Raw genomic sequence first — 27,706 nt, 5'->3', positions numbered from 1 at the left:
AGGCCTCCACTGTACCCTCTCGGATATGATTGTCACGTACGTAAACCCTAACCACACGGACTGGGACGCAATTTTGCCGTTCGTAACCTTCGCCTACAATACGGCTATGCAACGCACCACCGGCTTTTCTCCTTATTTTCTAGTACATGGCCGCTCTCCAAGTGTAACTCTGGACGTCTCCTTCCTTTCGGCTCCTGTTACCTCAGCACACCCTTTATCCGCACACTTTTTGTCTCGCCTTGAGCACTGCCGTCATCTGGCCCGAATCAACACCGGCATCTCTCAGGAAGCTCGCAAGTCTCGCTACAACTCAACTCACCGTGCTGTCACCTTTTCCCCAGAAGACGAAGTTCTTTTCTGGACTCCCGTGCGTGTGCCTGGCTTATGTGAAAAAATCCTCAGTCAATTTATAGCATCTTATACGGTGATTGAACAAAGGTACCCCGTTAATTACCTTATCACAACACTTAACGCTCCCTCCGACCACCGTTGCCATGGGGCAAAAATTGTGCACGTTTCTCAACTGAAACTCTGTACCCGACGAAAATCCTAATATTGTGTCTCGCATGGCCAGGAGGCCGCTTCCTGCGTGACGGGGAATTAGTGTGAGTGCAATCTCCGACTCTTCGTCATCAATTGTACATGTCATCATCATTTGTACAATTTTCTCACCTCAATATATCATCACCAGTGTGTGCCAGATCGAGCTCATCTCGAATAAAGCTCTTCCTCATATTATATATATATATATATTGTGGACATTTAGTATACCAATTCTCTTCATCTCTACCTTATCATCATTATCATGTGTCGCTCATGCATCCTCATCGTATTACGTAGCATCATCATCTTGGTTCGTTCATCTCTGCTGTCGGCTGCCGGTTGGTCGGGCATAATAAAGGTTTTCCAAAACAAGACTTCATACATTGAGGAGCGTGCTGTTTGATCCCGCGTTATTTTGTCGACCACTCTACCCCCTGGAGTGTAGGTCGACGCTTGGGCCAGGTGTACGGAAATATGTCGCACCAAGATGAGGTCGGTGCTGCAGCCGTTCCCACCCCGCCACCGCGTGCCGCACCTTCTCACGTCAATAACAGCCTTCAGTGTGAGCCTTATCTCTTCGCTGGAATGTGCGTGGATGACATGGAGGAATGGCTGGACGATTTCGAACATATCGGCACTGCTAACCGGTGGGATAACTCCTACAAACACGCTCAAGTCTCATTCTACCTCACGGGTGTCGCGAAGACGTGGTTCCTCAACCACTTCATCGACATCCCCGACTGGTCAACCTCCAAAAATCAGCTTCGCCATGTATTTGGCACCGGCTGTTCGTTCGGCTCTCGCTACTCAGAAACAGCACATCGGGAAGTTGTATACATCCTACATCGAGGATGTCCTTTCAATTTGCCACCGGGTTAACACCACAATGACAGAGTCAGACAAGGTACGCCAGCTTCTTAAGGGAATCTAACGCGTCGCATTTAATGCCCTTGCAATCCAGAATCCGGCTACCGTTGCTGACGTTGCCACAACCTGTCAGCGTCTCGAAGAACTTGAGTCTATGCGCCTACAACCGGACCGTGACGCGGCCCGTAATCCGGCGGTTCCAAACCTACGAGACACAATAAGGTTGATTATACACGAACAATTAGAATTCATCGGATTCACACTACCTTCAGTGTGTCCCATTCAGTCTTCTTCAACGTCGTTGCGGGATCTAATCAGAGAAGAGCTCAAGTCAATGACCCACTTGGCCCACCTGCAGCCCACTGTCGCTCATACTCTCCCATCGTTCTCGCATGCCGTCGCCGCACCATAAGGCACCATCAGCCCGACGTCGCCGCCACGAACGTACAAATCGGTGCTGCCGCACCTCCCACAAGCTTTCCCACGAGCTTTTCATCACCACCGCCTGAGCCATCATCTGTCCCTCTCACTGCTCTCTCTCCCTGTGCAGGTAACGCAAGCTACTACCCTCGTTATCGATCGACTCTCCCTACGTGCTATTATTGCGCCTAGTGTGGTCACACTTCACGCTTTTGCCGCAAGCGCCAGCAAGATGAGTGCCGAGGGTACGGCATACGCGAACTGGACTATACCGCAAGAGCCTTGTACCAGGGCCATTGTCATTCATCACCGTCGCGTCAATCTCCATCTCCGCCTGCATCCGGTGAACTGCACAGTCGTCATCGACCAACCCGACGCCGTTCACCGTCGGTCTACCGTCGCTCCTCTTCTCGTCTTCAGCCTGCTTTGCTCGCTTCTGATCGGCGCCCGGAAAACTAAGGATGCAGTTTTTGGAGGAGAAACTGCATTCCAACACAGGACTCCATATCTTCCAGCGCACCCTTACAATATGATTGCAGTCACAGTTGAGGGAGTGGACGTTGATGCTTTGGTGGACACTGGGGGTGGGTTTTCTATTATTCGTGCTGATTTGTGTACCCGTCTTCGAAAAGTCACGACGCCTAATAATGGACCAACACTGGTTACAGCCCAGGGAACAATGATTCGCCCTTCCGCTCTCTGTGCTTCCCGTGTGCTGATCGACGACATTCTTCTTCATATAGAATTTGCTGTGCTATCCCCGTGCTCCCACGAACTGATTTTAGGCTTCGACTTTCTTTCCTCTACTTCCGCGCCTATTTGTTGTGTACAACGTGTCGTTCAACTTACTGACACAGACCACTTGCCCGGTGACAAAACCAACAGGCCACTTCGACTCATCGCTGAAGTAGACATCGAGTTACCACCACCCGAACATCAATTAGTCAGGTTTGTGCAACGACATCGAGTCTGGTGACATTTTGGTCACTCCATCAACCTATTGCCCTAATAAAGGCATAGCTCTCGCATCAGCTGTGGCTCGCTTCAACAATGAATCAGCTGTGCTCCCTGCTACAAACACCACACCAGATAATATTTTACTGCCGTGGGGCACTACTGTCGCCTGCAATGCCAATCTGGAGGCTGTGTGCGTCGTGCCTCTAACGTCTGCCTCCTCTAAAGGCCATATTGGAAATCATGCTGCTTCCTGGGCCTTAACAGCAGCCATCAACAAAGACTTGACAGACTCACAAAAGCAGCAGCTGCCTGATTTGTTGGCAAAGCAAGCAAACTCCTTTGACGTTCATGCATCCACCCTGGGCCACACAACCGCTACAGCACATCGTATTCAGACCGACTGAACATCCATTGTGCACCACCGTCCGAAACGCGTCTCTCTAGCTGAACGAAAAATCATTGAAGAAAATGTAGATCATATGCTGCAGCGAGAGATAATCCGACCCTCAACCAGTCCTTGATCGTCTCCCATCGTTCTGGTGCGTAAAAAAGACGGTTCAGTACGATTTTGCGTCGATTACTGAGCACTCAATGAGATCACTCGGAAGGACGGATACCCCATGCCACGTATCGACGACGCCCTCGATTCCTTACATGGTGCTGAATTATTTTCAAGCCTCGACTTTTTTCTGGCTATTGCCAAATCCCCATGCACGAAGATAATAAAGAACAAACTGCGTGTGCAATACGAACGGCCTACACGAATTCAATGTTGTGCCATTTGGTCCATGCAATGCGCCCGCAACTTTTGAGCGCATGATTGACACAATGCTGCGTGGCCTGAAATGGAAGACTTGCCTATGTTATCTCAATGACGTTGTTGTCTTTTTATCGACGTTGCCTCAGCATCTGCAACGCTTGGACAAGTTCCTGACTTGTCTTGCAGGCGCTGGTCTTCAAATTAACACCAAAAGTGCCATTCCTCCAGCAGATCTATCAAGGTACACGTTTAGGTTGTGAGCAAGGACGGAATTCATCCGGACCCTGATAAAACTACAGCAGTGCTTCACTTTCCTCGCACTGACAAACCGAAAGATTTGCGAAGTTTCCTTGGTCTCGCCTCGTACTTTCGGCGATTCATACAAAACATTGCCTCCATAGCCACACCACTCCAAAAGCTACTTGCTTCCAGTATGACCTTTCAGTAGTCTCAGGAATGTGAATCGGCTTTCGACAGGTTGAAGAGTGCCATCACGACCGACCCTGTACTTTCTCATTTTAACGATGAGGCACCACTTTCTATGATGCGTCCTCTCCGTAGCCGAGAGAAACTACACGATCACCGAGCAGGAGTGCCTCACCATCGTATCGTAAGTGCAGAAATTTGGTAATGCAGAAAGCTCACAATAGCTGCATGGCTGCCATTTCATTATTGTGAGCGACCACCACGCTTTATGTTGGCTTTCGACAGTCAAGAACTTGTCGGGACGCCCCGGACGCTGGATTCTACGCCTCCAAGAATGTGATTTTGAGATGGTATACAAGTGTGGCAGGAAGCGTAGTGACGCCGATGCTCTTTCTCGCTGCCCACTGCCAGCGACTCCATTCGGGGTTTCCGTATTTACTTTGCACAACACACCCTGAGAGTTTACGCCTACGGCGGTTTCCTCTCTCGCCTCTACGGACCAGCTGCCTTCGGACGACCCCCACGATTTTTCTTCCCGACAATTGGCTGACCCATACTGTCGACGTAATATAGGCTACCTCACTGGCAGTTCCCGTCCACCTAATGCGAGGCTCCGTCGCCAACTCTCGCAGTTTAGGCTGGACAACTCGGGGCTGTACCGCAAAATTTACCAATCTGACGGTCAGCGCTGGGTTCCCCTTCTACCACGATTGCTTCGGTCCGAAGTCCTCAGCGCACTTCATGACCATCCGACTGCTGGTAACCTTGGTTACCATAAAACTTACGATTGCCTTCGAAGTCGGTGTTATTGGCCAGGTGTTACCACTATTGTAGCTTGGTACATCGGGTCTTGCACTACCTGCCACTGTAGAAAACTATCGACATCTGCTCTAGCCGGTACGCTACAGCCTCTTCCGCGCCCATCCACACCATTCGTAATAGTAGGCTACGATATTTATGGACCGTTCCAGTCGGTGCTGCTGGAAAACGCTGGATAGTAGCAGCCGTTGATCATTTGACGCGCTACTCCGAGACGGCATTCGTCAATACCGGTTCAGCTTGTGAAATTGCCGATTTCATCCTCCGAGCCATTATACCGCTTCGTGGTGCTCCACGTGTATTGCTCAGTGACTGTGGAAGGGCCTTCCCTTCAGAACTAGTGAATGAACTTCTTCATGCTTCCGGCACAACTCACAAGACTGCCTCAAGTTAACATCCTCAGACTAAAGGCCTCACTGAGTGATTCCACCGCACTCTCGCTGACATGATCGCCGCCTATATTCAACCAGACCACAAAAACTGGGATGTAGTTCTACCATTCGTCACTTATCCCCACAATACGGTCATTCAGCGGACAACCTGCTACTAACCATTTTACCTAGTTCTTGGACACTCCCCTAGTTCTTTCCTGGACGTCTCTTTCTTTACCTGCCACGCAGATTCATCTCCATTGTCTTCAGAGTGTCACAAACTACTCCGATGTTCGGATTGTCCGCGGGCCCCATCTTCCGAGGAAGGGTGCTTTTGTGTTGGGAGAACAACATCTGGCGACTAACGACCCAGCGTGGCACTATCTTGTCTTCCCTGCATCTCTACCAAAAGTGGCACCGGTGGTCTAAAACAAAGAAAATTACCTCCAGATGGAACGGGAGCACGCGTACGCCCCTGAAAGTGTTTGGACTGCATCCGAATAGGCAGTTTACGTACAGCCAGCAAAAAGTGCGGTCGTCAGTGTCACGAGTCTCGCGTAGGCGGCGAGCATGGAGTGACTCATGCAACGTATTGAGACGGCTGCAATTCTGGGCACCCTCGTCGTCTACCAAGCCGGCGAGATCTTCAGCGACACCCCGTCAACTCCCCTATGTGCATCAAGAGCTGGCCTGGTCCGTATGGAGCTTCCTATTGTGACTTTTTTATACTGTTATTTCATATAACCAGACTTTTTTTTTAACACGTGTATTTGTGTGCGCTGCGTCGCACGTAGAAATTCAAAAGCGTGACCATGATCTTTTTCCGGAAATTTTCTTTATCTCTCGTGTTGTTTTGCAATTATTCCGAGCATTTTTCTTTCGTCTGTCTCTTTTAAAGTGTTTTATCATAGTTTATTATCTAGTTGTTCTGTACATCACGCGTATCAGCTTTCCTCCTTTGTTATTTTTGTAATCACCTGCTTTTGCCCCTGTTTTAAATAAATGCTTGTTTGTGTGTAATCAAATCTCCGTGTCTGCTCTATGAGTGCGCTGTTCAGGCCCACACATCACCACACATGCAACCCCGCACGGGTCAACCAACCTGCAAATAACTTTGAAATGTTCCACTGCAAGACCTTTCAGGCGTCATAGGCCGAAGCGTAAAGTGGATGCCTGCGAGTCTGCAGCACGTCGATGTGTAATCGGAGGGGCCTCACCGGAAGTGTGTGACATTATCTGGCGTCTACGACCGGACTAGCCGACCGCGCGGTGATGTCTGGAAGACTGACGTAACTCTGAGCGTGCAGTATGTAGACGTCCCTCTAAACTTTTGTTAGTAGACAACTGTTGTAACAATGGACAGCACGGAGTTTGATAAGCTGATTGAAAGGAGCAAAACCTTTGGATTTGTAGGCAAAGAGTTATACAATTTCATCGAAAATGCACGAAATAGACGGAAAGAGTAATGTGATGTTGAACGAAAGTGGTACACGCAAAATGTGCAACTCACTATCAAACGAGAAAAATAGTGCTCCAGACTCAGAATAGAAGAAGCGAAAGAGTAGGGAGCCTTCATGTGCGTGCGTCTCAGTGTTTTAGGGTGGTGTCAGCCTTTGACCCACCACTTGCCGCCACCCGCTAAAACGCAATGTTGCCAGTCACGGTTTCCGTGGCAACAGGCGCCATGTTGGTTTTTGCAGCCAGGCGTTCCTGCTCCGTCGCACTGCACCAGCTGCATGTTGGCGCGGGTGTGCAAGCTGCGGTATGAGCTGCGTTTGATTACCCCATAGACGTAGCTTCCGCTTCGACACCATCCTCACGCTAAGCGCACCTAGAAGAACATTTAAGTGTAAATGCTAGGATGCTGCGTGCCACAAGAATGCAAAACCATCCGAAGACCTTCCCGCTTCCCGACTTGCTCCAGCCAACGGAACCTCTGGGCTACACAAGTGAAGTGAGACTGCTTGGAGGCGACTACTTCTCGCCGTGTTTGTGACGTAAGTACCCGTTGTATTGCGAGTAGGTTGAGTATATCATCGCACATTTCGTGAAATGGCTGACTTAGCCATGCAACGAAAAGCAGTTTAAGCAAAGTAGGCACGACAACGTGCACAGTATAACAACGAATTAGACTTCGTTCGGCTACGCTGTGTGAGCGAAAGATGGTTAAGTATACTCGTTTATCCTTGTAGTCGAATCGCAGTTCCTCAATCGAATGATATTACTAGTCGAATTTGTGGTCCTGCATGCATTCACTATCTGTACATTGTCGGTTTCCGAATCCGTCGCTGCATTCGTCGCGGAAAACGCCAGGCCTGTAAACCGCCTACAGACGCTCCCTTTGGGTCTTCCTTTGCTGGCAGATGTTTGCATTCCTGCCATTTTACCTCGGTCGCTGAGGAAGGGCAATTGGAGAGGTAGATAGACGAGCCGATGAACGCGTTTCCTGTAGGTGCTTGTCTTGCACAGTTGCAACGCAACTAAATTTGCACAGTTGCAACGCAACTAATAACGCAACTAACGGCTTGCCATGGGGTATTCGTTTTTCGCTTCAATGACACGCACAACCACACCGAAACTCGCTCAATAATTGCTAACAGGACTTCTCTTTAATAACCCAGAATGCGACTGATTTACTGCTCGTGTCCGTTCATATTTCTGTCTATCTGTCAGTCCTGAACGAAGCAGTATTTGTGCACTAAGCAAGTCGGTTGTCAGCCCATAACTCAAATATGCCCTATGTGGTGCATCGTTATTTGTGTCGTCCTTTTGTTTCATAATCAGACACATAGATAATTTGATATCGTAAACTTCGCTTTTATTTATTTATTTATTTATTTATTTTCATACTCTCAGGGCCCGAGGGCATTACAGAGAGGAGTGGTCTGACAACAATATATCAATAACTGCAATTTTGAAGGCGGCAGATTCTTCGATTGCAGCAATGGAGGCAGGAAGGTGGTTCCAGTCACTGCTTGTTTGAGGCAAAAAAGAAGCATGGCAAGTGTTAGTGCGGCATATGGGAACTTTAACTTTAAGATGATGGTCTAACCGTGGTGATACATAATCTGGGGGAAGGAAAAGATCATTTTTAAGTGTTGGATTCGTGTAGAAGATTTTGTGAAATAGGTTGAGACGGAAGTACTTACGGCGTGACTTAAGTGTTGGTAATCCTAGGGTAGCTTTCATTGAAGAAACACTGGCGTAGCGGTTGTAGTTAGAGAGCACAAAACGAGCTGCACGGTTCTGAACGGATTCAAGGGCTGTAGTTAATACGGAGCTAAATGGATCCCAAATAGAACAAGCGTATTCCAATTTCGATCTAACGAGTGTTGTGTACAATTTAAGTTTTAAATCTGAAGGAACGGATGAAAAATGACGGCGGAGAAATCCAAGCATGCGATCAGCGTTATTAATTACATGTTCAACATGCATATTCCAAGAGAGGTTGTGGGTTATATGCACGCCAAGGTAACGGTAACTAGTAACGGGGTTTAAAGAGGAGTTTTTGAGGGTATAGGAAAAATGGTCATTGACTTTATTGTGGTGCATTACTCTCATAACTTTACACTTACTGATGTTTAATTTCATGAGCCACTTGTCGCACCAGTTAGAAACAGCGTCAATGTCGGACTGCAATGTAGAAACGTCATGTTGATTATGAATGACACGATACAGTACGCAATCATCAGCAAAAATCCTAATGGTAGAATTAATTCCGACAGGCAAATCATTAATATAAATAAGAAAAAGCAATGGACCTAAAACCGAACCCTGTGGTACGCCTGATGTTACAGCAACGGTAGGAGAGTTATAATTATTAGCATGAACATACTGCAGACGGTTTGTTAGAAAACAGTGAATCCAGTCAAGGATGTTAGGATCTATACTTAGCTTGCTCATTTTGAGAAGAAGGAGAGTATGCGAAACAGTGTCGAAGGCTTTAGCGTAATCTAAAAAGATGCAGTCGATAATGAAATTATTGTCGAAAGCACGAAAAAGATCGTTAGTAAAAGAAAGTAACTGCGTTTCACAAGAGAAGTGCTTCCTGAAACCGTGTTGCCAAGGGGAAAAAAATGAGTTGGATTCGAGAAAAGATACTAAGTTTGAATAGATGATGTGCTCGAGAAGTTTGCAGGGTACACTGGTTAAAGATATTGGCCTGTAATTGAGGGGAGAGTGGGTGTTACCTGATTTGTGAAGTGGAACCACCTTACCCACCTTCCAATCATCTGGCAAAGTGGAAGACTGCAAAGACTGCGAAAAAAGTTCAGCGAGTATAATGGAAGAATAAAGTTTTGTGTTTTTTAAGAACTTTGAATTGATGCCGTCGTTGCCTGCAGAGCTAGACAATTTCATTTTTTCTAATATACGGCACACTCCAGATGAATCAACAGATATGAAATCCATAGGAAAAAAAGAAAGGTCTTCGACAGAAGGCATAGAAAAGGGTGTTGCCCCAGAAAAACAAGAAACAAATACATCATTCATCACATTGCAGCAGTCACGATTGGAAACAGCATCACCATTGCTATCTAGTAGGTGAAACGTTGTAGATCTGCTGCCACGAACTACATTCCAAAATTGCCGGGGATTATCTTTCAGTAGGGTGGGTAGGGTAATGTTGTGGAATACATTTTTAGCCTGCGCAATGGCGTTTTTGTACTCTTGTTCAGCGACGAAGTACGCGTGCCAACGCTCAGGCGTCATCACCACTTTTGCTCGGCGGAAAATCCTTTTCTTCTTGTTTAGTAAGCGCTTCAAATGGGCGTTAAACCAAGGGGCTTTAGAAGAAGAAAGGATCTATTTTTTAGGAATGTAGCGGTCAATCAAAAAAGCGACCTTTTCTTTAAACATAAACCAATTTTCTTGAATGGTGCGTGTATAAAAACCAGGCATATAGTCTGTGATGAAATTAGCAAGTTCATTATTTATTGCAGCAAAATTGGCGTTTTTATAATCTTTAATAAATTTAATTTGCTTCGTGCAAGGTAAATGGGCATGAATACTACAGTGAATAAAACAGTGATCACTTAGACCGGGCATAAATACTAGGGGTGAGACGAGTTCTGGAGTGGTCGTAAGTAGCAAATCTAGTACATTGGCAGAATGAGGTGAGCAACGAGTAGGCTGAAGTACCAGTTGCTTAAGGATAAAATCTAAACAAACATTCAAAAATGACGAACATTCTATTGAATTTTCCACAAGACTTGGCGGGTCAGTAGACCAGATTATAGAAGGCAAGTTAAAATCTCCAAAAAGAAATAAAGGACATTTGGGAAACCGCACAGTCAACTTATTTAGGACATCATGTAATTCTTGACAAAATGCTGTTGAAGACTGTGGCGGTTTATAGCACACACTGAAAATGAACTTTCTATGCCCTGTAAATACACATGCGCTAACAAATTCTAAGTTGGTGTCGACCATAATCGCACTAGAGATGAAAGTATCCCGGACAGCTATCAACACACCACCGCCTCGACTACCAGTACGATCCGAACGATAAATTTTGTAGCCCGCTTCGCAGTGCAATATTTCAAAGTCATGAATAGCGGAAGAGAGCCAAGTTTCTGTGAGCAGTACCACATCCGCAGAACACGTGTCGATAACGGAAGATAAGTCGTCGCGCTTGTTACACACACTACGCACATTGGAATACAGCAGGGACACCTGACTGGCTGATTGCGTTCGTGCTAGCTATGTTGCTGGGGCGGGTAAACTGGCAGCAGCTGGAAGAGTGACGGGGGAAGCATTACCAATGTTACTGTTGTTGCGCTCCTCGCGTGTCTCAAGTTCGCACACACGGTCGGTAACATGGCAATACACATAGACAGTCTTGTTAATATACAATTTGTTTACTCGTAGCGAGTACGGCTGTCCAGAGTTTTTACCAAATTCATGTAACTTTTTTCGGCATTGTCGTGTTGCCCTCGAGAAATCTTCACTAACTGACACCTTAGAGGGTTGAAACTTCCTCTGATAAAAAACGTTATCCTTTATTTTTGACGACTGAAATTTAACAATAATAGGCCGGCACTTATTGGGAACATAGGCACCAAGCCTATGCGCACGCTGTATTGCTTCATTTGATAGGTTGAGGTCAAGTTTTTGAGATATAAGGTCAGTGATTATTTTTTCACTCTGCGCCCAACCTTCAGAAACATTGTCAGCAATGCCAAAAAATATCAAATTATCTCTACGAGACCGATCTTCCAACTCGTCAAGTCGGGAATGAAGAGCAGTCGTTTCGTTTCTTATGACTGTATTTACTGCTTGCGGAAGATCAGGAATATGGTGACCCGAATCATATGATTCTACCATCGTCTCAACTGTCGCTAGCCTGCTAGAAAGGTCGGTTACTTTCTGTTCTAATAAAGATTGATTGGTTTGAACTTGGTTAAGTACGGCAAGAAGTTCCGCATGACGCGAGTCTACTTTAGCTGAAAGGCTAGCAATAGCTGTCAGCACCTTATCGTCCGGTCCTGGGTTTGATTCAATATCCCCGCACAAAAGTAACTTGAGGACATGAAATCACTCAGAGACATTGTCATATATAACACTTGGGCCAGGGAAGAGCAGCAGACATGTATCACTGGAGCGCTTTTAGTACAAAGACGGGCGGTTACCAACCTGCACGATGAAGCAGAAAAAATTCACAACCGGTCCCATAGCTGCCGCTCTTTCCTGGCCACTGAAAGGCGCCGACGACGGGCTGACGTTTAAATCAGCAGGATGTGCTGACGTCGACGAAGGAATCGGCTGGTCCAAAAGGTGGAACGGTGCCATCCAAGCGGTTGTAGCACAGGCATCGGGTTGAGCAGCGGGGACAGCGATTAGGATGATCGTTGACGTAGACCCGTTCGTTGACGCCGCAGAAGCAGCGCATGGCCACGTGTAGACAAGAGACGAAATCTGCACGATGAAGCAGAAAAAATTCACAACCGGTCCCATAGCTGCCGCTCTTTCCTGGCCACTGAAAGGCGCCGACGACGGGCTGACGTTTAAATCAGCAGGATGTGCTGACGTCGACGAAGGAATCGGCTGGTCCAAAAGGTGGAACGGTGCCATCCAAGCGGTTGTAGCACAGGCATCGGGTTGAGCAGCGGGGACAGCGATTAGGATGATCGTTGACGTAGACCCGTTCGTTGACGCCGCAGAAGCAGCGCATGGCCACGTGTAGACAAGAGACGAAATCTGCACGATGAAGCAGAAAAAATTCACAACCGGTCCCATAGCTGCCGCTCTTTCCTGGCCACCATTTAGTGCTTGTAGAGAAAATGCGTATGGACTCCGTATATGTGGTCGGAGCCGTGTATAATTTTTCGTCTTATTGCTTTACTCTAGGCCCACTGCAAGGACGCTTCCAGCCAAAGAGGCATTTGCTTCCTGCAAAGGAGGCAGGATGGTTTGAAGACACAAGGCCAGAAGCCGTTTAAATGCTGTTTGCAATAAAATCTGATCTAGAAAAACTTGATTTGTCCCTCGTTGCTCCCCTTTGCTTTTCTTCTAGCCTAATATACAGGCTTGTGGGCATAGGGGGAGGGCAGTGTAATGTGATTGAATTCCCTACTTTTTCGGGCAATGCTTGCGACTTGTAAGGTTTTTAAGCAGCCATTGCACATATTCGTTCGCAGGAACTGAACTGGCTGTAGGAAATTATATTACGGAGAAACGCAATGTTTAGGGTATGGGAAACATGCTAGCTGAGCTATTCGGTTTACATAGAAGATCGCGAGCTACCCGGTTGTTTGTTCTGCCTTTCCTGTCGTTACGAGTTCCATCAAATTAAGAGCACGGTTTCGAGCCTTGCACTAAGAGGCCTTTGAGGTATTTGCAGTGCTAAGGTGAATACGCTTCATGAATGGCTCGCAGACATTGAAGTCCATTCATTGTTACATCAAGGTTCTCCTCCTCGCAAATATAGGCTGCCTAAATAACCTCACTCCGACAATGCGGTGGGTCTACCAAGTGGAAGAAACGACCTGTTTTAACAGTATTTTATACAAACACGAGTCACGAACATGTCTTTGCTGTTCTACCAAACCAGGACTCGTAGGTTTTTAAAACTGTTAATTTATTAAAACCAGTTCTTTTTTAAATATGTGTAGTTGTGTGCCGTGCGTCGCACGTAGAGAATCAAAAGCATGGCCATGATCTCTTTCCAAAAATTTTTCTTATCTCTCCTGTTGTTTTATTATTATTCCGCGTATTTGTCTTTAGTCTGTATCTTTTAAGCATTTTTAGATATTTTGTTGTCTAGTTGTTCTGTACTTCGCGCGTATCAGTTTTCCTCCTATGTTATTTTTGTATTCTCTCGCCTTTGCCGCTGTTTTAAATAAATGCTTGTTTGTGTGTAATCAAATCTCCGTGCCTGCTCTATGAGCGCGTTGGTAAGGCCCACACATCATCACACGTGCAACCCTGCACGGGTCATCCAACCTGCAAATAAATTTGAAATGTGCCACTTCGAGGCTTTTCAGGCGTCGCAAGCCGAAGCGTAAAGTGGAAACCTGTGAGTCTGCCGCACGTCGGTGTTGGTTCGGCGGGGCCTCACCGGAAGTGTACACAGAGGAATACGTTTTACGACTCGCACAGAGCCGCTATTGTGCTCGTACAAACACTGAAGCCTGACAGCAAGACAGAAAGCTGGTTTATGATGAATCACATCGTGCTGTATCCTTTCCACCTGGAGACGAAGTGCTCTTTTTGACGCCTATTCGAACACCTGGTTTGTGCGACAAATTTCAACCACGGTTTATCAGGCCGTGCACAGTTCTTGAAGGAAGTTCACCAGTGAAGTATTGCGTTACGCCACCTGTAACCCCAGCAGATCATCGTTATCGAACTACTGAGATCGTCCATGTCACCCGTATGAAGCCTTTCATGCGACGTTCTTTGTCCCCTTGACTTGCCACGGCCACGCTGGCCGCTTTCACGTGGGGGCAATTTGTGTGGGCGTTTATTATACCAATCCTCTTCATCTCTACATTATGATCAATATCATGTGTTGCTCATGCATCCTCATCGTTGTTACATAGCATCATCATCTTGGTTCGTTCATCTCAGCTGTCGGCTGCCGGTTCCTCCCTCGGGCCTAATAAAAGTCTTACAAACCAAGACTTCATATTATATATATATATATATATATATATATATATATATATATATATATATATATATATTGTTACTGCAAGGCACACAGAGAAACGAGAAGACAGTTGAGATATATTTGCACGACGCCAAGCCTAAGCCGAGATGGCAAGCGAGAGCGTGCCCCACATCCCAGACTCACGTCGTCTTTCTCGCAGTTTGTATTGCTTCTTCAGCGTGATGTAGTCTTGTAGCATGACCTCCGGGTGCAATGGCACCGTCTCGGTGCTTGCTATGATGGTGAGCAGTGGTAGAGCTTAAGGCGGGAGACGTGAACAATGTCTGTAGACAGTGTAGCGGAGAGAGGTGACGACTTCAGTGGGACTATCTCGTAGGTAACGTCGGTCGCCTGGCGCAAGATGTGGTAGGGTCCTGAGTACCGGTAAAGCAGCTTCTCAGAGACACCAACATGGCGAGTTGAGCCCCATAACGACAACAGGAAACCCGGGGCAATTTAGTCGTCGTGATGATGTGTGACATAGCGTTACTTCTGTTGCTCTTGCGATGCTAAGAGGCGCTTCAAGTGACTTCTCGTGCTTTGCGGGCTCTCGTGATAGTCTCACGGGCGTATTCAGTCGGCGAATCGACAGCCGCTGGAAAGACAGTGTTGAAAGGTAGCGTTGGGTCACGGCCAACTAAGAGCTAGAATGGTGAAAACCCAGCGGTATCGTGGTGCGAGGATTTGTGTGCAAACGTAACAAAGGACAATGTAACGTCCCAGTCTAGGTGGTCAGAGGAGACGCACATGGCAAGCATATCAGTTAAAGTCTGGTTGAATGGTTCGGTAAGCCCATAATTTTGTGGGTGGTAGGCCGTCGTAAAATTATGTTTGGTTTCACAAGAGCAAAGCAAATCTTCACTAACTCGGAAGAGAAAATGGCGTCCGCGATCTGTGAGGAGTTGACATGGAGTACCATGATGAAGGATGTAATTGTACAGAAAGAAATTGGCAGCATCTGTGGCACAGCTGGTCGGGAAAGCCCACGTGTTGACGTACCAAGTTTTGTGATCAGTAGCGACAACTATCCACTTGTTTCCGAAGCTAGACTGAGGAAAAATACCTAGCAGGTGAAGGCTAACTCGAAAGAAGGGGTCAATAAGAAGATCAAGTGGCTGCAGGAGTCTGGCAGGACTCGTAGGTTTTTTTTCAAAATCAACGCTGATCGCATGCGACGACGTAGCAGTGCATGGAGCAATAAAGCATGGGCCAGTAAAATCAACCCTGAACATACGCGGTCGTAAGTCCGCGAGAGACAAAGGTGATCGGCAGTGGGGGTGTCTTGGAGCTCGGTAATAACACTCGATCGTAGGTGGAAAGGCACCAAAGGAGCAGTTCGTGCCCATTTATGTTGACATTGTAGCGACACAAAGTGCCTTTTTTAAGCATAAACAGTCGAGTACACGGTTGGGGCGTCAGAGAGTTCAGATTCGCAATGATGTCACGCAAGACGGGATCTTGGCGCTGTTCATCACGGATGTTGCTCAAAGCAAAGAGAGAGAGAGAGCCCACATGGCGGCGCTTCATCTAAAGTCTAATGGGGCTCCACTGGATTGCGCGACACGCAGTCAGCGTGGTGGTATAAAGGGCCAGATTTGTAAGACACTGAGTAGTCATAATATTGGAGCCATAGTGCCCAGCGACCAAGACGCCCAGTGGGACCTTTTATCGACGAGAGCTAGCACAGTACGTGGTGATCAGTTTTGACGGTGAAACGGCTTCCATGTAAGCAGGGCCGAAGTTTGTCAACCGCCCAAACTAGAGCAAGGTATTCCCTTTCAGTGATCGAGTAGTTCCGCTCGACCGCAGAGAGCATTCGGCTGATATAGACGAAAACGCGGGCGCAGCCGTTTTTATGCTGGAGAGAAACAGCACCGATTTCATGGCTGCTGGCATCAGTGCGGACTTCTGTTGGCGCAGACATGTCAAAACTGGCTCGAATAGGTAGTGTTGTGAGCAACACGATGAGATTAAAGAATGCCGAAGCCTGCGCAGCGCTCCAAGAGAATGAAACATGCTTTTTCAGCAAGTCCACAAGAGGTTGGCCAAGTCCACAAGATCATTTACAAAACGTCGGAAGTAAGAACATATACCTAAAAACCTGCGGACTTCCTTAGTGCTGGTCTAGACGGGAAAGTTTTGCACAGCTTGAAATTTATCAGGATCAAGGCGTATGCCAGACAAGCCGAGAAGATGACCCAACTTGGTTATTTGCTCGCGTCCGAAGTGGCACTTCAATGAGTTCAGTTGCAGTACCATGTTACAAAAAACAGAAAGAATGGAGGAAAGGCGGTTGAGGTGTGTTTCAAAGGTCGGAAAAATACAATGACATCACTAAGTTAACATAGGCAAATTGACCCCTTGAACTCTCACAAAAAAGTGGCCATCATTCCTTCTAAGATGGATGGAGCCTGCCATGATCCGAACGGCATGAACTTAAACTGGTAAACACCATGAGGGGTCAGAAAAGCAGTCTTTTCACTCTCAACGTCGTCGACAGCAATTAGCCAGTACCCTGAGCGATGGTCATTGGAGGTAAAATACTTATCGCCATGAAGGCAATCCAGGGCGTCGTCAATGCGCGGTAGCAGGTAGACGTCTTTTTTAGTGATCCGGTTCAGATGTCGGTAGCCGACGAAGAATTGCCAACTGTCGTTTTTTTTTACAAGGACAAAAAAGGAAGCCCATGGACGAGAAGATGGGTCAACTATGTCTTTTTAGAGCACCTTGTCGACTTCCTTTTGAATGATCTGACGCTCCACAGGAGAAACGCGGTGCGGCTGTCGATGTACTGAAGATGCATCGCCGGTGTTAATGCGGTGCTTCACAGTGATGGTTTGACCTTGCGCATGGTCACAGAAGTCGAATATATCCAAGTACAATTCCAGGAAACGACCGAGCGCGTCAGTTGAATGCGACGAAAGGTCCACCGCGATCATTTTTCTACATTGGAAGATGGACTCTCTGTCGAAGAACAGACTTGCGTGCAGTTGGGGGACGCACATCATTGCGATACAAAGCTGAGATGAGGCATTCCTCAGAAGGTGTCAGCGTGGCGAGGGCTGTTTCACACAGAAGCACTTCGGGACACAGAGCAGAGTTCAGCAAAGGGATGCAAGAGACAGTGTTCCCGTAACGGCATAATAGTGTGCATAAAGGTAACACTCTGAGTCAGCAGGACGGGTGTAATGGGCGTGAGTATGTAGTGTCCATCAGGCACAGGTGCTGACGCTGTAACAGCGATGCAGGTAACTGTTCGCGGGGACAAACAGGCATGTTCAGCAGAGGAGAGATGATCATGGGACGGACTGGGCGTATCAGTCATACAGGGCAGGTGAAGTTGCACCGTGCTTGCTGAACAGTCAATGAGGGCTGAATGGGCGGACAAAAAGTCTGCTCTAGTGATAACATGATTGGTGCAGTTGGTGAATACAGTGAAGAGGACGGAGGTTTGATGGCCGGCTGTAGTAACGTGTGCTGTGCAGACACCGACGACGGCAGCTGCACTGCCGTCAGCAACACAAACACAACATGAAGGGGCTGGAGTCAAGATTTTCCTTAAGCGGTCACAAATGTGCGAGCTCATACCATACATTTTGGCGCCGGTGTCGACTGAAGCTGTAACAAATAAACCATCCACTTTTACATCAATCAAGTTCTGGTTGATCGTTGTCACAGAACGAGCGCTAAAAATAGGCGCGCCGCAAATTCTTGCGGTAACGCGCGGAAGAAACGCCGCGAAGTCAAAAGAAAACAAACGGCCAAGGCTCCCCGGGCGCGTGCTCTCCCCGCAGAAGCGTGGCTTCATCGACGAACCTCCTCACCCCACAACGGCGGCCGAGCAAGCCCGCGATTTTTCTAGAACGAAGGAGGCGTGGCCACGTCGAGATGAGTCATCCGACGCGGAGGGCAGTCGAACCGTCTCGCGCCTCTCCCCAGCCTTCGTTGCGCATCGCGCCGACGAAATGAGGAGAACTTTCTGGAAGGTGGCGCGGAAGGTATTTAATCGAGCCGCCGAGACGAGAAAGCAGGAGGAGACGGAAGTGAGCGCCAGAGCGCGTAGGGATTCCGCCGTGTAGTCGGCGAAGTTTTTGGTCCGTAGGGACGAGGCCGGAGGTGAAGAGGATTTCCACCTGAGGGGTGACGACTCGAGCTACCGGCAAGAGTGTGTGTTTACCGCTATCGAGCGAAGACGCGGGGCAACAGCTGCGTGTGTGAAGCCGACGTGTTCCGGCGAAGAAGTTGAAGTTGGAAGAGTGGCCAATTGAAGACGGGAGGTTTCCTGGAAGAGAAACTTCGAGAGCTGCGGAACGACAACAACGCTGGACTTTGAGTGAGTGATTCTCGGAAGAGTATCATCTAGACTTTGGTTCCAAGAACTTTGGACTGAATAGGTTTTCTATCCCTTTAGTCTTGAGTGTCTTGGTTGTTCAATGCATGCGACTGCATTGTAGTGCGTATTGTTGTCTGTGTCCGTTGTTCGAGTGGGGCTAATTGTACTGTGTAGTGTGTTGATTGGTTGGTGACGTATTGTATGTAACTATTGTGGAGTGTGCATTCTCGTGTATTGTTTTCGATCTGCCAATTTTGAGAATATAATTTGTTGTTTATCAACTCTCGGCTCTAACTTGTTCTTTGGGCCACAGCCGGCGTCCGCTGGCGCGCCAAAAAGGACCACCTCTAAATTGTCCACGCTTTCGTGGTGCGGTTCAGGGGGCTGATACCTCGGCCCTTGGAATTAGCCTGGCGATAGCCTCCCTAATTAACGGGACTTGTGTGACAATTAATCTGGCGTCCGCGACAGGACCTTTTGGTGCACAGTGTGTCCAAAGTAGTGAGAAAGAGCCTCGAGTTGTTGATAGTGCTATCGAAACGATTTGGTGTGTTGTTCAGTGTTCTCGTTAACGAGTGCAGGGGAGTGTTCCGATAGACTGATTTAGGCAGATACTTTTGCACGCGGCAAGGTTTTATTTGCGAGTTACGAGACACAATGGATCTCGAAAAGTTAGTTGCTCTTGGTGAGAAGATGGGTCTTTCTGGCGCCGAACTACGGAAGTGGGTAAGCCAGAAGGAGAAAGAAGCGGTGGAACGAGAGAGGTTGGCAGCTGAGAGAGCGAAGGAAGAAAGAGAGCAACAATTGAAGTTGGAGCTGAAGCGAGAGAGGTTGGCAGCTGAAAGGGCGAAAGAAGAAAGAGAGGCAAAGGAGCGACAGCTGAAAGAAGAAAGAGAGCAACAATTGAAGTTGGAGATAGAGAGAGAAAGACTGGCAGCTGAGAGGGCGAAAGAAGAAAGAGAAGCGGAGATGGCTGAAAGGGAACGGCAGTGGCAGCACGAGACGGAACTCGAGCGGCTCCGTTTGCAACAGCGAAGCGAAACTCCCGTCCAAGCTAGAGTTGAAAGCAGCGAACGGGAAGGTCATGGCTTCCGCTTGAACCCAAGCAAGTTGCTCGTGGCGTTTGATGAAAGGAAGGACGACCTTGACGCGTACCTTCACCAATTTGAGACGATTGCGAAGAGCCAGAATTGGCCAGAACACCAATGGGCAACTGCTTTGAGTACTTGCTTGAGCGGTGAAGCGCTCAGTGTGTACGGTAGGCTGACGCCGACCGATGCAGCCAACTATGCAAAGGTGAAAGGTGCTTTGCTGAAGCGATTTAGATTTACCGTAGAAGGTTTCCGGGACAGATTTCGGACAGGAAAGCCAGCTGATGGTGAGACGGCTACGCAGTATGCCGCCCGACTTTGCCATTATTTCGACAGATGGATTGAACTTTCAGGTACAGCGCAGGAGTACGATGAGCTTAGAGAGCTGCTAATTAGAGAACAATTTCTTACTAGTTGCCACGCAAGCCTGACACTGTACTTAAAAGAGAGGAAGGCTGACTCACTTGAAGAGATGCTTGAATTGGCTGATCAATTCTTGGAAGCGCAAGGCGGCACTAATTTGGCCAAGGTCAAGAAGGATTGTCCCGACGATTCGAAGAAATTGGCTCCCGAAGAAAAGAAGCGTGCACCAGAGAGCATTCCGCGATGTTTTCTGTGCAACCGAGTGGGTCATCGCGCGAAAAACTGTCGAACAATCTTTACGAGCCCTACGGTTGTAAAATGTTTCAAGTGTGGTCAGACTGGGCATAAAGCAGACGCTTGTCGGAACAGAGTGAGTCAAACTCACCAGGTATCTTGCGTGCAAGCGGCACCGTAATCTGATAATAATGCCGTCACTGATGGATTCGTAGAGTTGAAGAATGGGGAAAAAATTCCTATTGTGGGTGCTGTAATGTCAAAACAGCCAACCGGTGTTACGAAAGGAATGCCAACACTGCCTGGAAAAGTTGCGGGCAAAAAGATTACGGTGTTAAGAGATACCGGCAGTTCCACTGTTATGGTGCGGAGAAATTTGGTACGGGAAAGTGAGTTGACAGGCAGAACGAAACCGGTTTGCCTAATTGACCGTACAGTTCGGTTGCTTCCCGAAGCAGAAATTGAGTTTCAAACCCCGTACTTCAGCGGGAAGGTTACGGCTTTATGCATGACGACCCCCCTGTATGACCTTGTCACCGGAAACATCGACGGGGCGCGAGGGCCAAGTGATCCAGAATGTTTGGGAGAAGACCCGAAGATAGAGCCCTCGCCAACACAGCGGCCGCAAGGTACAGTGGAGGAACATCCCGTGACGGATCTCACTAGAGCCCAAGGTGAAGCTGCGGCGCAAGAGACAGCGAAGGAGAAGACGATCGTGTCGAATAGGTTCGCGGGCCGAGCAACCGGACTTACGTCGGCACGACCTCAACCGACCGACAGTGTAAAGGAGACGGAGTTGGCCAGCCAGGCAAGATGTAGAGGCATCATCAAGCGGGTAAATAAACAGACAGGACCCGTCGAATGTAATGACGCATTAACGGTGTCGGAAGAGACAACGATGGCTGAGACGACGCCTCAGATATCGTCGTTGGAAAGGGCTCGCCGAAAAAGAACGTGGAAGCACAAGAAGAGATCGAGCGAGCACCGCAAAAAGGGGCGCAAGCGCTGCTCGAAGTACGTAGGATAAGTGCTGAGGTCAAAGCAGAATGTGTTTGGCAGTGTTGAGTGCCATATGTTGTGTTAATGTTGTGGTATCCTGTGTCACAAGTGTCGAAGTGTTGTGCTGTGATGTATAGTATTGTGCCATTGTTGTAGTGAGAGAACTTTGTACATTTGTATTATTGGGAATGTGTGGTGCAGTGTTGTACTCATGTGCTGGTGGTTGTGTTTTCACGTGTTGTGTAATTGAATTACAATGTACAATTGTATTAAGTGATCTATTGTGAATGTGACGTGTCGAGAGCGACGGACTATGTTACAGTCTGTGAGAGTGTGTGGTGACTGTTCGCGCTCGTTTGTGTGGTTTTGAATATTATGAGATAATATTCTTAAAGTGGGGGGCAGTGTCACAGAACGAGCGCTAAAAATAGGCGCGCCGCAAATTCTTTCGGTAACGCGCGGAAGAAACGCCGCGAAGTCAAAGGAAAAAAAAGGGAAAGAAACAGAAAACAAACGGCCAAGGCTCCCCGGGCGCGCGCTCTCCCCGCAGAAGCGTGGCTTCATCGACGAACCTCCTCACCCCACAACGGCGGCCGAGCAAGCCCGCGATTTTTCTAGAACGAAGGAGGCGTGGCCACGTCGAGATGAGTCATCCGACGCGGAGGGCAGTCGAACCGTCTCGCGCCTCTCCCCAGCCTTCGTTGCGCATCGCGCCGACGAAATGAGGAGAACTTTCTGGAAGGTGGCGCGGAAGGTATTTAATCGAGCCGCCGAGACGAGAAAGCAGGAGGAGACGGAAGTGAGCGCCAGAGCGCGTAGGGATTCCGCCGTGTAGTCGGCGAAGTTTTTGGTCCGTAGGGACGAGGCCGGAGGTGAAGAGGATTTCCACCTGAGGGGTGACGACTCGAGCTACCGGCAAGAGTGTGTGTTTACCGCTATCGAGCGAAGACGCGGGGCAACAGCTGCGTGTGTGAAGCCGACGTGTTCCGGCGAAGAAGTTGAAGTTGGAAGAGTGGCCAATTGAAGACGGGAGGTTTCCTGGAAGAGAAACTTCGAGAGCTGCGGAACGACAACAACGCTGGACTTTGAGTGAGTGATTCTCGGAAGAGTATCATCTAGACTTTGGTTCCAAGAACTTTGGACTGAATAGGTTTTCTATCCCTTTAGTCTTGAGTGTCTTGGTTGTTCAATGCATGCGACTGCATTGTAGTGCGTATTGTTGTCTGTGTCCGTTGTTCGAGTGGGGCTAATTGTACTGTGTAGTGTGTTGATTGGTTGGTGACGTATTGTATGTAACTATTGTGGAGTGTGCATTCTCGTGTATTGTTTTCGATCTGCCAATTTTGAGAATATAATTTGTTGTTTATCAACTCTCGGCTCTAACTTGTTCTTTGGGCCACAGCCGGCGTCCGCTGGCGCGCCAAAAAGGACCACCTCTAAATTGTCCACGCTTTCGTGGTGCGGTTAAGGGGGCTGATACCTCGGCCCTTGGAATTAGCCCGGCGATAGCCTCCCTAATTAACGGGACTTGTGTGACAGTCGTGAGGGTCCACAGAGGAATCGTGGGGCGAATAGTGGCAGCACCGTCACCTCCAGGAGCTGCACCAGTTAGTTTCTTGAGGCAAACCTTCGGGCGAATGACGGAGATAAGGAACGGGTTTGCGGAGGAAACAACGAGAATCTACCTCGCGGTGAAGGCGAGTGGCGTTACTGGACATTGGCGATAGCGGTGATGTCGTAATGAGCTCAGTCATCATGGCGGGGTGGTTCTTCGCCAGAAGGGCGAGCTACTGCGTCGAAGTTCGTGAAGGTTGGGCCTGTGCCTGAGGGTGAGGTCCACGTGCTTCGGCAATGATGCAAATAGTGTCCTACTTGTTGGCACCGGAAGCAAATTGGCCTGTCGTCAGGCGTCTTCCATGCGTTTGGATCTCGGTTACGTAAAGCAAGACACCGATAGTGTTGGCGGGTGTTCAAGGTAGACAGATGGACATCGGGTAGGCGCCAAGAACAGATCGTCTGAAGGCCCGCGTTTGCCGATTCTCGGCGCACAACGCTATAAGAGATATGGTGGGCTAAGGATCATTCGTGCTGGTGACATCGCTTTAATTTCACGCCGAACGGCCCTCGTAATGTCAGCAGTGGGTGGATCGGGCAGGTTCTCAAAACGGAGTTCCTCGCAAGTTGACGTTACAGCGGTGTCAGGAAGACGGGTGAAGTGGCGGGCAACGCGACGGCTTTTCGCCTGTTGAAAGCGTCGGCGCTCCTTAATGACGTCTTGAATTGTCGAACAGCCTTTGATTATAAAGAGGCTAAAGGCATAATCAGCGATGTCCTTGAGTACGTGCACAACTTTATCGGCTTCGGTCATAGTGGTATCAGCTTTATGGCAGAGGGTCAAGACTTCTTGAATATAGGCCAGGTAAGACTCCATAGATGTCCGGACACTGTTACCAAGTTCTTACTTACCGGCCTTCTTGCACCCGGGAGATGGGCCAAACAACTTGCGCGACTCCGTCATACAGAAGTCCAGGCTGGTGAGCTCTTCCGCGTTGTTGTTGAACCACGCCTTTGCCGTACCTTTCAGGTAAAAGATAAGGTTTGCCAGCATCGTGGTTGGGTCCCACCTGTAGTTTTCACTCACGAGCTCGTAGAGTTAAAGCTGCTCATCGACGTCTTCGCCGTCAATGCCCCAAAAGTTGCCAGGATCGCGGTGTAGAGTGGTCACAATAACCACAGTTAAGGTGGGCACCAATTATGCACGAATAATGCACAAATAATGTTATTAGCGGCAACTTGGCGTCCGCTGCGAAGCTCCGTCGTGCGTACCTACCCAGCACCTTTCACCAAAATGTTACGGCAAGGCACAAAGAGAAACGAAGTGACAGTTGAGATATTGTCACGTGCGTCCTGCGAAAAAGATGAAGGCGACAGTGCATACGCGCATATGCACGCTTTTATGCAAAACGCAACAACGAGTAAGACGAGGAACTCTCTCGCCCGCGATAAATCAAAAGACCGACCCAGCTTTTTCAGCTTTTTTCAAATACGACCTCTGCCTTAATGTCGCGACAGTGGTGGAAGTGCTGGGGCCTGCAACCTGATGCAGGAAAGCTTTGTTCGGGACCGCACACCCAGGCCGAGCCTCAACTTCTTGTTACGACTCCAGTACACCAATTCAGCCGGCGCCTACTAGGTCTAAGTCCAAAACTCTTAACTGCATCTGCTCTTACTAAAATTGCGGCCCCTTCAACGTCTGCGAATCTTCCTCCTGCCCGGATGACTCTTCCTTCCCAGGTAACTTTTCAGCTTCTTCGTGTTCTCGAAGTCTTCCGTGGAGAAGCGTATGAAGATGTCGAGGACTGGCTCGACCAGTTCGAGCGGACCACTGTGGTAAATCAGTGGAGCGCACAAGAAAAAATTGGCCATGCCTATTTCACAATGAAAAATAGCGCTCGCGCATGGTACGAAAAGAGAGAGCCTACTTTCTAAACCTGGCACCATTTCCGTCAACAACTTCTCGAGACTTTCCTGAGTGCAAACCGATGGGATCTCGCACAACAGATGATTCAAGCCCACGTAAGAAAGCTGACAAGCGTCGCCATGTTTGCTGAGGATATGTCCCGTCTATTTCGCCACGGTGACCCTGACATGCCCGATGCGAGGGAAGATCGTCACCTGATGCGGGGAGTTAAGGAACCGCTTTTCGCCGGCATTGTACGAAATCCACCAACAACAGTGAACGAATTTATCAAAGAGGTGACTGTCATTCAGCGGGCGTTCCGGCAGCGATGCCACCACTTTTACCACCTGCCCGACCGAAAGCCTGTTGGTGCCGTCGCTCGAAACGCTGCCATTTCCGAAAACTCTCTATGGCAAATGATTAGGCAAACCCTGCAGGAAGAGCTGCGGGCCCTCGGCCTACCGTCTACCAAGCTTCGAGTTGCTTCTGGTGCGGAAAGCGTGCACCTCAAACTAGGAAAGCCTTTCCATCAATGGCGCCACCACCTTGCTTTGGTGGCAGCGGGAACCTGTGCGGCAGCCACCAGTATGCCGGACCGACTTGTGCCGCATTGCCGACCGTCGATCTCTTTGTTTCCACTGAGGCGGACCAGGCAACATCTCGCGCTAATGCCATCATCGAGAAGTCTGGTTTGGAAACTTTTCTCGCCCCGATTCATTTTGTTTTGGAAACCCTCGTGACCGTGGTGCGGATCACCTGCCGATGAACCAAGCGTCATCACCACGTCGTCACTGGCAGTCTCCCTCACCTGCACGAGGTCACACTTCTCCGAAATGCAAAAGTTACGCTGACGCTGTCAGAAACCGCTCCCCAAGCCCGTGCCAGAGAAACTAACTGCCGCGACCTCTGGGGGAAACGTGCCAGTCACCGAGACAACAAAAAGACCTTCTTGCCTTTACACAAAGACAACATGACGACGGTGATGACGAAGACAATGACAACCACGAGTACTAAGACCGATGAGTTCATACGTGCTGGCCTTAGCGTTATTATAGATGAACACTGCGTATTAGCACTGGTTGACACTGGTGCTGACTTCTCTATTATGCGACTAGAGCTTGCTTACCACCTTAAGATGGTCAAGATGCCGTGGTGTTCGCCGAGCATAAGGAGTGCTAGTGGCAAGCTAATGATGCCAACCGGTAAACGCACCACTCGGCTTGTATTCAGTGAATATAGCTTCTTCGCCACTTTTGTCATTTTACCGGACTGCTGTAAAGAGCTGATTTTGGGTATGGATTTTTTGTGAGAGTACGGTGGTGTCGTCAATATTCCAGGACGTATCGTCACCTTTTCGCCCACCCACACGTCGACGCCACCACTGAAGAACAACTGCAACCTGTACGTGTAGCCGATGATGTGATGCTTCTGCCAAGATCTTGCTGCCTTGTGTCGGTGTTATGTGTGAACGGCTGCGCCGTAACGAGGTGATATTGGAGCGAATAGTCACGCTATTGCTTACCCAAGGTGTTTTTATAGCGAGAGGCGTTCTGGCACTAACTAATTGGCGGGCAGAAGTTCTCACAAACTTCAGCAACGAGCACTGTCACATTCAGAGGGGCACCCCCATTGCCTACTCTGACGATGTGGACCAGGCTAGAGATATCTTCGCTTTGCGACCGGACGACGCGACCATCCCAGCCTCGACACCTTTGTTTGTCAACATTTGCTCTACCCTGTCACCCTCGGATAAACAGCGCATACTAGAACTGATACACCGGTTCAAAAACTGTTTTTTGTGCACGTCGAAAGTCAAGCAAGCACCAATGACCCTGCAACGAGTCATTGTTGAAGAAAATACGAGACCGATCCGACAAAACCCATACCGTGTGGCTCCGAAAGAACGCGAGCAGATCCAAAAGAAAGTTCGGAAGATGCTCCAAGATGACGTAATACAGCCTTCTAATTGTCCCTGGGCGTCCCCTGTGGTATTGGTTAAAAAGAAAGACGGAAGCTTGCGTTTCTGTATAGATAACGAGTTAAACCAAGTCACGAAGAAAGAAGTCTACCCACTGCCACGCGTGGATGACTTTCTTGATCGGCTGCAGCATGCATGCTATTTCCCATCGATGAACCTGCGATACGGCTATTCGCAAATGGAGGTCGACGAGAGAGACCATGCAAAAACTGCCTTCGTGACGCCCGACGATCTTCATGAATTTAAAGTGCTTTCATTCGTGTTATGCTCAGTGCCAGCCACTTTTCAGCGTTTGTTGAACACTGTGATATCAGGACAGAAGTGGCAGACAAGCTTGCTCTATCTAGACGACGTTATTGTCTTCTCAGCTACATTTGAGGAACACCTAAGTCGATTAATCGCAGTTCTACAAGCTATACGTTCAGCTGGCCTGACTTTAAAACCACAGAAGTGCCATTTTGGTCTTAGAGAACTTTGATTCTTAGGCCACGTAGTCAGCCACAAAGGTGTTCGACCTGACCCGGGCGAAACTGACGCTGTCGTAAAGTTTCTCGCAGCACATGACAAAAGAGCAGTGAGGCGCTTCTTAGGCCTTTGGGCCTTCTACAGACGATTCATCGCCAAATTTTCGTCTATTGCTGCGCGTGTGACGTGGCTCACACGAGAGGATGTCCCCTTTTTTTGGGGCGAGAAAAACAAACTACATTTAACGAATAACGCCAACGCTTCCAAACACTTCCGGTTCTTATGAACTTTGACCAGGAAGCGTCAAACGCACTTCAACCCAACGCAAGCAATGTAGGACTGGGCACCATACTGACAAAATGGCAATATAACACCGAGACAGTGATATCCTATGCCAGCAGAGCTCTCTCTCGGATGGAGGAGAAGTACTCGACTACAGAAAAAGAGTGCCTCGCCATGTTCTGGGTGG

General features: G+C 48.5%; 2 protein-coding genes and 1 long non-coding RNA gene across 4 annotated transcripts in view; all 3 read right to left on the bottom strand.

The window, feature by feature from the left end:
* LOC142767570 (uncharacterized) overlaps positions 1 to 27,706 on the bottom strand; it is a 455,408-nt gene that overhangs the window by 322,581 nt on the left and 105,121 nt on the right. The gene's annotated exons all lie outside the window — the stretch shown is intronic.
* LOC142767571 (uncharacterized) lies at positions 7,975 to 12,410 on the bottom strand. Its single transcript, XR_012884999.1, has 2 exons — positions 11,797 to 12,410; positions 7,975 to 9,420 (listed from the first exon to the last, which is right to left on the bottom strand). It is a non-coding gene; the product is annotated as an uncharacterized LOC142767571 (long non-coding RNA).
* Positions 10,600 to 11,694, bottom strand: LOC142767155 (uncharacterized; the record flags this gene model as incomplete). Its single annotated transcript, XM_075868375.1, has 1 exon — positions 10,600 to 11,694. A coding segment is annotated over one exon (831 nt), but the record flags the coding sequence as incomplete, so codon positions are not given.

Source organism: Rhipicephalus microplus, chromosome 7 (genome assembly GCF_043290135.1).
Source record: "Rhipicephalus microplus isolate Deutch F79 chromosome 7, USDA_Rmic, whole genome shotgun sequence".
In the NCBI taxonomy this organism is placed as follows: Eukaryota; Metazoa; Arthropoda; class Arachnida; order Ixodida; family Ixodidae; genus Rhipicephalus; species Rhipicephalus microplus.
This window is presented reverse-complemented; position numbering and strand designations above follow the sequence as displayed.